This window comes from Castor canadensis, chromosome 12 (assembly GCF_047511655.1).
Source record: "Castor canadensis chromosome 12, mCasCan1.hap1v2, whole genome shotgun sequence".
In the NCBI taxonomy this organism is placed as follows: Eukaryota; Metazoa; Chordata; class Mammalia; order Rodentia; family Castoridae; genus Castor; species Castor canadensis.
In genome coordinates, this window is record NC_133397.1 from 114,703,590 (window position 1) to 114,713,331 (window position 9,742).

A 9,742-nucleotide genomic window follows, 5' to 3' on the forward strand; every position below is an offset into this window, starting at 1 on the left:
AAGGCCTAACGCACTCATGGAAACCCTGCTTGAGAATCTGGGAGCAGGGCTCTAAATCCAGAGCCAGCCTGCTATCTACACAGTTGCAGAGGGCTCTCTCCAGCAGAAGAGGACCTAGGTCAGGTGGATCAGTCAGACCTTGGTCTCTGCTATTTGTTGGAATTACTTCAGGACCCTTCCTTAAAGCTCATATACCCTCAACCTTCCTGGTAAAAAAATAAAATCTTTGCACCAAACAAGACCTTCAGTCACAGATCATTCTCTGCATTTAAGGACTCTGCCCTGAAATTTTTTTTTTTTTTTTTTGCAGCACTGGGGTTTGAACTCAGGGCTTCATACTTGCTAGGTAGGCGCTCTACCACTTGAGCCATTCTGCCAGCCCTATTTTATGTTGGATATTTTGGAGATAGAGTCTCATGAACTATTTGCCTGGGCTGGCTTCAAATCTTGACCCTCCTGATCTCTGCCTCCTTAGTAGCTAGGATTATAGGTGTGAGCCACTGGTGCCCAGGTCATTAATGTTTTTTTTTTTATGCATTTGATACTAATGGAGTTCCTTCTGGGCCCATGTGTGCCTGGGAGTATAATTTCTTCATCAATTCATTATTTATCCCAAACCTTAAACAGCTGTTCATGCATGTCATTTAGGTTGAAGTGGCAGAACAAATATCAAATATTTCTTATAGCTGTGGCCTTATACTAGACAAAGAATTCTCATGTGTGAAATTTTCACTTTCTGACTTTGCTATAACTGATGAAGAAGGCAGTTCCATTACAATCTCCCCTTCCTGATACTGCAACAGCTTTCAAAATCATAATTTAATAACAGAAAATTGAAGGAGATCATGCCAGGCACCAGTGGCTCACACCTGTAATCCTAGCTACTTGGTAGGCTGAGACTGGGAAGATGGTGGTTCAAGGCCAGTCTGGACAAAAAGTTCACAAGACCTCATCTCAACGAACAGTGGGCATTGTGGCACGTGCCTGTCATCCAGCTATGGTGGGGAAACATAAAATAAGAGGATTGCAGTCCAGGCCCACCTGGGCAAAAAGTGAGATCCTATCTCCAAAATAACCAAGCAAAAAGGGCTAGAGGCATGGCTCAAGTGGTAGAGCCTGCCTACCAAGAGTGAAGCCTTGAGTTCAAATTCCAGTACCACCAAAAAGTTTGGAGATGAATTCCTTAGGAGAAATTCCAATTTGCTAAAACTTTCTTCCTCACTCCTCACCTAAGATTAGGTGAAGTATAGCAACCTCTACTGAAAGCTGCTCCTAGAGAGGAAGGAATGCAGTAAATTCCTTCTTCCTCTCTAATCTCCTTTGCTACTCCTCTGCCTGAGGGAGGGAAGCTTCTGGCTCTGGCTTCCCTGTCTCCTTAGATCCTGGATCCTGCAAGCAAGTACCATTCCACATCCACCCCAGAAAAGCAAGCCTCTTCTCTCTGCTATTCCTCACACTCCTACAAGTTTGGAACCTCCCACCCTTTCCCTTATGACTCTGCTAAATTCCAAGGCTCCTGCTTCCTGAGACATTTACTACAGTGACATCTCTCCCTCCTGTGGACCTTGCCACCTCAACACTACAGCTAAAACCAAAATGGTGGCAACCTAAGGACTAAAAGCCTGGCCTTTTTGTTTACAGGAATGGTTCTCAGCCTTTCCACTTAAAGCTTTTAGAACATTTCTAAGACGCTCTGTTACGTGGTGGCCTGGCCTTTTCACAGGCAATATTTGGAAACAAGAGAGAACATCCCAGGGAACAAGTTTAAGCATTTTTACAAAAACAGCTTTTAGTTCCAAGTAGCTAGTTGCAAACACCCCCTCAAAAGTCCCTAAGGGGACACGGTACAAAACTTCACGTTCATAATTATCCTCCTAACCCTCTGCAAGGCCCAGGACCCTCCTTTCACAAAAAAAGCCAACAGAAGTCAAGAGGGCAAATAAACTCAAGTCTGCCCAGCTTGTAAAAGGAGTCACTGTTGGATTTCAACCCAAATCTTCCAGAGTGAAAAGCCAGTTGTCTTCTTTACACATCGGCAGCCTCTGGTTCTTAAGGTTCTGGCTTTTACAGGCAATGGAGGCCGGGGCGCTGGTGGCTCACGCCTGTAATCCTGGCTACTCAGGGGGCAGAGAGCAAGAGGATCGCGGTTCCAAGCCAGTCCGGGTAAATAGTTCGCGAGACCCTACATCGAAAATACCTATCACAAAAAAGAAAAGGGTGGGGAGGGAAGGCTGGTGCAGTGGCTCAAGGTGTAGGCCCTGAGTTCAAGCCCCAGTACCACACACACACAAAAAAAAGGCAATGGAGGGTGCACTTCTTAGGACCCCCCCCCTCAATATACCTGGGATATAAATGCTTGGGTGCTTTCTCAACTTGGAAAAATCACAAGCGAGCAAACCTGGCAAATGCGGCGTTTGTATATGGAGTGCTACCACGGTAACGAATTTCCTCCGGCAGATTGTGAGTTTGGGGGTGCAGGGCCGTCCCCTAAGACCGCAGCTCCCCAGCTCAGCCGCTGCCGCAAAAGCAATGAGGTCGTAAACCCCGTCACTTCTGCCCAGAGGAGGAGGCGGGGCAGAGGGGGTGGGGCGAGGCGCGAAGTCCGCCCTCATTGGCTCGTTCTCTCGTGCCGCAAGGCTTCCCTCCTGGAAGCGGAAGGAGGGGCTCCCCGGGCACGCGTGCGCGCTCCCGTCCTCGGCCCCCCCACCTACAAACTTCCGGGCGTCTGCCCCTGCAGTTACGCCCCCTGAGTATCCACCAATCACCGTGCGCGTGCGGCAGAAGTGGGTGGAACCTGGGAAAATTCGAAAGAAGCCCCGCCCCCTGGGAGCCGATTCCCGGGACTAGGTGGCAGGAGAACAGGGTCCTGCGTGGAAGGTAAATAGTAAAGTAGAAAGTGAGTGTGAGCTGCAGGCGTGGTGCCGGGGGAGTGGAAAACTGGCTGAGGGAGAGGAAAACCCCAAAGGATAGTGACTGAGAGGAAGGTGGGACGCGAAGATCGCCCCCGTGAGGAGAGGCCAGGACGCAGGGGGGCGGGAGCTCGCTGCACTTTTCCTGGAGATAACGAGGTGGTTACAGGGGCAGGTGTGGTCCTGGGCGCTTGTTTTGCTTCCAGCATGTGCCCCCGTCCCTGGCCTACACCCTGAGTCTAGCTGGGACCTTGAGTAGGATGGTTACCTGAAGATAGGTATGTTTTCTCTCCAGCACAGGCCTAAGCTGCTTCGCTTCTGCTGGCTGGATATGGAGGATTTGGAGGAAGGTAAGGAAGCCCTGGTGGGAAGAACGAGGCCCTGTGATAACCTATCAATGGCTGACATTCATCCTTCGTGTCCTTTCAGATGTCAAGTTTATTGTGGATGAGACCTTGGACTTTGGGGGACTGTCCCCATCCGACAGGTATCAACCCCTTTATCCTGCTTCTTTTCCTTCAACAACACAGCACTTCTTTCTCTCTCACCACTTACTACTGAATTATTATTGGCCTCTGGAGGCAAGGTTGGTAATTTTGCAATGTTTGGTGGACACAGGCTTCAGGGTAGCTGGTGGACCTGGGCCTCTTGGACACTATTAGTGAGGGAGAGAGAAGGAAGAAGCTGGGGTGAAATTTTAGGATGTTAAGAATGGCAAATGCACTGGTTGTGGTGGTGCAGAGCTGTCTGTAATTCCAGCACTCAGGAAGCTGAGACAGGAGGAGTGTAAGTTTGAGACTAGCCTAGACTGCATAGTGAGACTTTTTCAAAAAACAAAAGCAAAAGAAAGGTAAACGGATATGCTGTATCTTTAACCTGGCATCATTTCCAACATCAGTACGTACTAAAGGCCTATTGGGCCTCATAGAACCTGGTGTCAAATCACCCCGAGGCCCCCTCACAGCCAGACTGGGCATCAGGATTTGAGGCTGTGGCCTCAGTCTCGTTGCAGAGATTTTTGTTCTGCCTCTCTTGCACAGTCTTCTCTCTCTTGTGTGGGTTATTCATTTGTTTTCCATGTCAGTCGTGAGGAGGATGACATAGCAGTGCTGGTGACTCCAGAGAAACCACTTTGACGGGGCCTCTCCCACAGAAGTAACCCGAATGCAGTGGCTGCTGCCTCCCAGGGTGTGAGGTTCAGCTTAGGCCCTCTCAGCCCAGAGAAGCTGGAGGAGATCCTGGATGAGGCCAATCGGCTGGCAGCTCAGCTGGAGCAGTGTGCCCTGCAGGAGCGGGAGAGCGCAGGAGAGAGCCCTGGGCCTCACCGAGGGAAGCCCAGCCCTCGGCGGGAGACTTTTGTGCTGAAGGACAGCCCTGTCCGAGATCTGCTGCCCACTGTGACCTCTTTGTCTTGGAGCACACCCTCCCCAAGCAGCCTGACACCAAGACTCCGGAGCAGTGACAAGAAGGGGTCGGCCAGGGCTCTTCGGGTGGCATCTGCAAAGAGGCCCTCCAGCACAAAGAGGGTGAGTTTGGGGGGTTGAGTTGCATGTGTGCCCCTAGACACAGTGCGTGACACACTGCAGGTCTGGAGTGGTTTCCTCTCTGGTCAAATCAAGATGGCCATTCTATCCCTGGAACTGTCGGAATTAAATGAACTAACCATAAAAAAGCATTTGCCACAGTGCTGTATGGACTCTAATGACGTTAATAAACTCTCAGTAAGAGGGATATTACTGAGCTGGCAGGGTGGCTCATTGGTAGAGCACCTGCTTAGCAAGCATGAGGCTCTGAGTTCAAACCCCAGTACTGCCAAAAAAAAAAGAAGAGTGATATTGGTAATAGTGATGATGGTGTTGTTGACAGCTAATTTCTGTTTATCACTGGGATCTGGACAACTCCCTACCTGTGTTCCTTAATCCCGTTCAACCAGCAGAACAGATGCTCCTTCCATTCTGTGCCTTTCTCTCTTTGTGTTTCAGGAGTCGCCCACTTGCAGTCTGTTCCCTGCATCCAAAAGCCCAGCATCGTCTCCTCTTGCACGATCAACTCCTCCACCCCGGGGGAAAGCTGGGCCCAGTGCAAGGACAGCAGCAAGTGAGACCCAAGCAACAAAGCTGTGGATGATGGGAGTAGGAAGGAAGTTGAACTTACCCTGAAATGCCTCTGATCCTTTCCAGCAGGTCCACCTGCTCCTGTCAGACCAGTCCTGGTCCCACAACCTTCAACCAGCAACTCTCAACGCCCATCCCGGCCACAGGGAGCAACCACTAAAACTTCCAGCAGACTACCCATTCCCTCAGCCATCCCCAGGCCTGCCAGCCGATTGCCACTCACCAGCCGGAGTGGACCACCTGGCAAAGGTGCCCTACCTCCAGATTCTCTGTCAGCTCGGAAAGGGCTTCCAAGACCAAGTGCTTCAGGGCCCAGAGGTGAGGAGGAGTGGACATAGGGTAAGAAATCAGGAGGAAGAATATCTGCCCTGACTCAGCTTGGCCTTGCCTTCCCAGAACCACAATAACCCCGTTCACTATCTACCTTACAGAGGAAGAGCTCCTAATTTGAAGAGGGGGACACTGCTTGAAGAAAGGACTTTGGGGCTAGGCAGAGGCTGGGCCTTGATTTCCAAGTACCTCATGGTTTTCCTTTGGAGGGAGGCGCTCTGCCTCTATCCAGAACTCCTTCTTGAGGTCGGTTGAACTGTCTGCTAACTCAGTTCTTTTGTTTAATCCCCATCAAGGTGTGTCCCAGCGACCAAATCTTCCTGTCACTGGTGCCACTCGCAGCAATCTGCAGCCCCCCAGGAAAGTTGCGGTCCCGGGACCTACCAGGTAAGACAGGTCCCTCCACCCCTATTATCTGGGTTTCCCAGCTGCTATACACAGCATCCTTGAATTCTTTATGGAACAATGGGATTGAGGACAGGGGGTCTCATTTCTTCCCATGCCGAAGGAGCTTGAGCTCAGCTGGAAAACAGACAGGCCTGAGGGAGAAGGGCACTGTAAAGCAGTTCCTCCTGTCTCTTCAGGTAAAGAAATCAGGACAACAAGCAAGAATTCAGTAGCAAACCACTACAGTCACTGCCTGGACTCGCCTCTACCAGCAGGCCCCAACTCCACCAGAGTCTGGCCCAGGGACAGCAAGAAGAGATGCCACCAGGGCCAACCCCTAAGAATAGAGACTGTGGGATGGGGTGGATTGAGCTGGCAGAGACTCAAACTCTTTGGACTGAAAGAAGCTGAGAAGAAAAGAGGTCACTTGCCCATCATGGAACTAACAAACAGAAAAGGAGAAATGCAGGCAAGTGACTTGTCCCTTGTACCACTAATCTTGCCATTGACCCTGGAGAGTTTGATCTTCTTTCCAGGCCTTGTTTCACTGGACATTTTCACATGGACGACCTCTGAAGCCAGCTGCCCTGCTCTCTCAGGAGAGGTCTTCCAGAATCACATCCTCTACTGGATCCAGGCCTTTTGGAGAGGTGAGGCAGGCAGCTGGCTTCCAGAACTTTTTCCTGTGAATTCTGTCACTCCTCACAGGCCAGCTGATGGTCAGCTTACTCTACCAGTGTGCATTTTTCTAAAATAAAGTGAATGTATTTTTATATTTTTCTGTATATCTGAAAGTAGATCTAACAAATTTGGATTAAATCCTTGTATAATTCTGGCAGGTGAGCCAGGCAAGGGCCTGAATGGGTCCTAGGGCTTAAGACTTCCAGTCCATTACACTGTGACTATCTCCTTGCTGGCATTCAATAGGAACAGGCTCCTTTTCTGTGGGTTCATTTATTATTAGAAGGTCTAGGTCAAAGTTAAGTATGGTTTAATTCACAATGTGTGTGGCTATTAGGGTAGGTCTGTTAAACTGTTATTCAAATCCTAAACATGGATGTCCTTTTCTGGCCAGATAATAGAGCCTCCTGGGAACTCAGCGATCTTTGCTTACTCATGGAATGAGGAGGCCTTCTGGTGGTGTTCTGATCCCCTCAGCCAGAAGGTGCTAGAACACCTTGTCACACTCTACCTCACATCATTAGAGTTACCTGTCTTCTCTCATTTCCTCTGCCGATTTGATGACTGGTACCGAGATTTATAAACTCTCACAGTGCCCTGTTGCCATGACTTGTACGTGGCAGAGCATTGCATTCATTTATTTAGAAAATAGGGCTGGTATCATGGTTCAAGCGTTAGAGCGCCTGCCTAGCAAGTGTGAAGCCCTGAGTTCAAACCTCAGTACTGCCAAAAATATATTTATACCCCCATGTATATGTGTGTGTATATATGTATGTGTATATATGTGTGTGTGTGTGTGTATATATAATATATTTGAGCACAAGTTGGTGTTTGTTGAAGAAATAACAAAGATTCTTTAACAGACTCGATGCTTAGGGTCTCCCATTTTTGCAGTCTTTGGCTCTTGGAACTAGAACCAACTCAATTCCTTAGGAGTTTTGAAGGAACTTCCCTGCAGGCAATAGAACAAAGGAAAGTGGGCCACCAGCTGTTGCCTCCACCCATGCCTTACCCCCATAAGTGTCCTACTTAGTTAGGCTCAAGTAGGGCCTCACTGTTTTCCGCTTTTTATGACTGATGTTAAGGTTTATTTAACACATCTACCTACATCACAGTGAGTCACCCAGACACCTTTCCCCAAGCCTCTTGCACCTGCTCCTACAGTTCCTGAAATCCCAAGAATTGTGCAGGAGGGCTGTGGAGACAGATACCATGTATGTAGTTCTGGAGAAATTTAGCAAAAGGCAAGAAAACCTCAGGTGGGCTTCCCGGCTTTCTCCTGCACTGCTGTCTATTGAATAGGGCCTGTTGGTGAGTTCTTGCTCTGACTGAGGCACAGGCTCCTGGAACATGAGCAAGCCTAGGGACACACCTAAGCATGGCCAGCAGGTGGCAGATTTGTGAGAGCTACTACCTGTGAACCAAACCCTCCCCACTCACCGTGGGTCCTTAAAGGCAAACCCAGCAGCAGACCTCTTACTGTTGCCACCTAGTGGCTGCAGAGGGCAAAGCATCTGTTCATATCCTAGGTCAGCCCTGAGTAGTGCCTCCACCCGCACAGGTTCCGCTCCAAACCTGTTTAAGCAGCATTCATTTGGCAGCATCTACCTGCCACAGCTGCCCTTCTTGTCCAGCCCCCTGCTGGCCTCCTTCCCTTTTGGCCTAGTTTTCTATTTTTCTGTCTGTCCACCTCCCCCTCTGCCCCAGGAGCAACAGGGAAAGCCAGTGTTTACTGGCCTTTTGCTCTGCCCTGTGAACTGTTCTAAGCATTTTACATGTGTCAACTCATTTAATCCTCATAAAAGCTCAACTGGTGGGTGCTGTTTTGTCCTCATTTTGTAGGCAGAGGAACTAAGGCTCAGAAAGCCTACGTCACTCAGCCTTGGTTCAGGGTTGATGTTTATAATGACTACCCTGTACTGCCCTGGGTTAGCCCCCTTCCTATTGTTGAATGAGCCTTGGACAAACACAAAATGTGTGACTCGCAGTGATGTTGTGAAGCATATATCTAACCCCAGTGGGAGCAGTTGCTTCATTTTCCAATGGAAAAGTAAAAGTGGCAGCAGGGCTGGGGACATGGCTCAGGTGGTAGAGCACCTGCCTAGCAAGCATGAAGCCCTGAGTTCAAACCCCATACCACCAAAAAAGAAAAGAAAATGGCCTACACCTGGGGAGTTAGGTGGCACCTAATACTGAAAACCCTTAAACTCCCACCTGGCACTCATCTCAGCCCTTACCTACTGAGAAGCTGAGCTGGAACCTGCCTGCTCTGTGCAGCTACTCCAGCACACCGTCCCTCCTGTCCTGGTGAAAAAGACATTTTCCCACCCACCCACCTTGTCTTCCTTGGAATTGCCAGGATGAGGGCTCCATGCCGATGAGGCTTTTAGGGGAGCGTTGCTGGGGAGGGCCACAAAGCAGCAGTTGGTATCTGAGTACCCCTGGCCTCCTGGTGAGGTCTTCCTGCCTGTGTTTTGTTTCCCCAAGTCCAGGCCTCCACCCTCTGGGAGGACAGGGCACCACGCTGATGCACATGACGACAGTGCACTATGCACACAACTAGTTTATTCAGTAGTATGGGGAATGGAAAACAACAAAACTTTACCATATTTACAGTAACAATCAAACTGTACAATCTGATGGTTAGTATCAAGTTAGCATCCAGCATCTTTGTGTGTTTTTAAGTCAAGTTATCAGTAGTAAAAACCAGTTAAATTTTTAACCCTTTGCAGGAATTGTGGAGGGTGCAGGGCATGGGACGGGGGTGGGGGGGGGGAATCCATAGCAGAAAAGCCAGAGGCTGGCCTTCCAAACAAGGGACAGGAACATTTTTTCCTGTACATAGCCTCTTTTCTAGCTACCTGCTCCAGAGGGAAAGTCCGTGACAAATCTGAAATACATGCTTGGTGGGTGACTAAATGAATAGTGGTTGGCAAAACAGCAGGGGCTGGCGCGGGGTGAGTAGCACGAGGGAAAGGGTGGTAGCCCCCAAGGCAGAGCTGCTGGATCTACACCCAACCTGCAGTGGCCACATCAGAGCCCGTGGGGCTGGACACACACCCATCCCAACACAAAAAGCAAATAAATAAAAAAAATATATTAACTCTCTCTTCACAGGGAGCTGGGGTGGAGTGGGGGTACGAGGAACAGGACCTGGTCCTTTGAAGAAGAGAGCCAATTCCAGGAAGGGGTTAAAAATAGAACATGTCTCAGAGGCCACAGCAGGTCAGACAAAGTGGCATTTGTCTGATTTGGGGGGGATGGGTGAGTGGACACCAGGACCCAACTTTGAAACCCGCATGTGACCCTTCTGTGCTTACT

The 9,742-nt window shown here is 49.5% G+C and overlaps 1 protein-coding gene across 1 annotated transcript; it reads left to right on the forward strand.

Moving 5' to 3' along the window:
- The first annotated feature begins 2,815 nt into the window (after positions 1–2,815).
- On the forward strand, positions 2,816–5,744 carry Psrc1 (proline and serine rich coiled-coil 1). The gene is given in 7 exon segments (XM_074050837.1): positions 2,816–2,877; positions 3,205–3,259; positions 3,339–3,396; positions 3,994–4,435; positions 4,892–5,006; positions 5,093–5,341; positions 5,650–5,744. Coding segments are annotated over 6 exon segments (978 nt in total). The 5' UTR covers positions 2,816–2,877; positions 3,205–3,240.
- Positions 5,745–9,742: the final 3,998 nt, after the last annotated feature.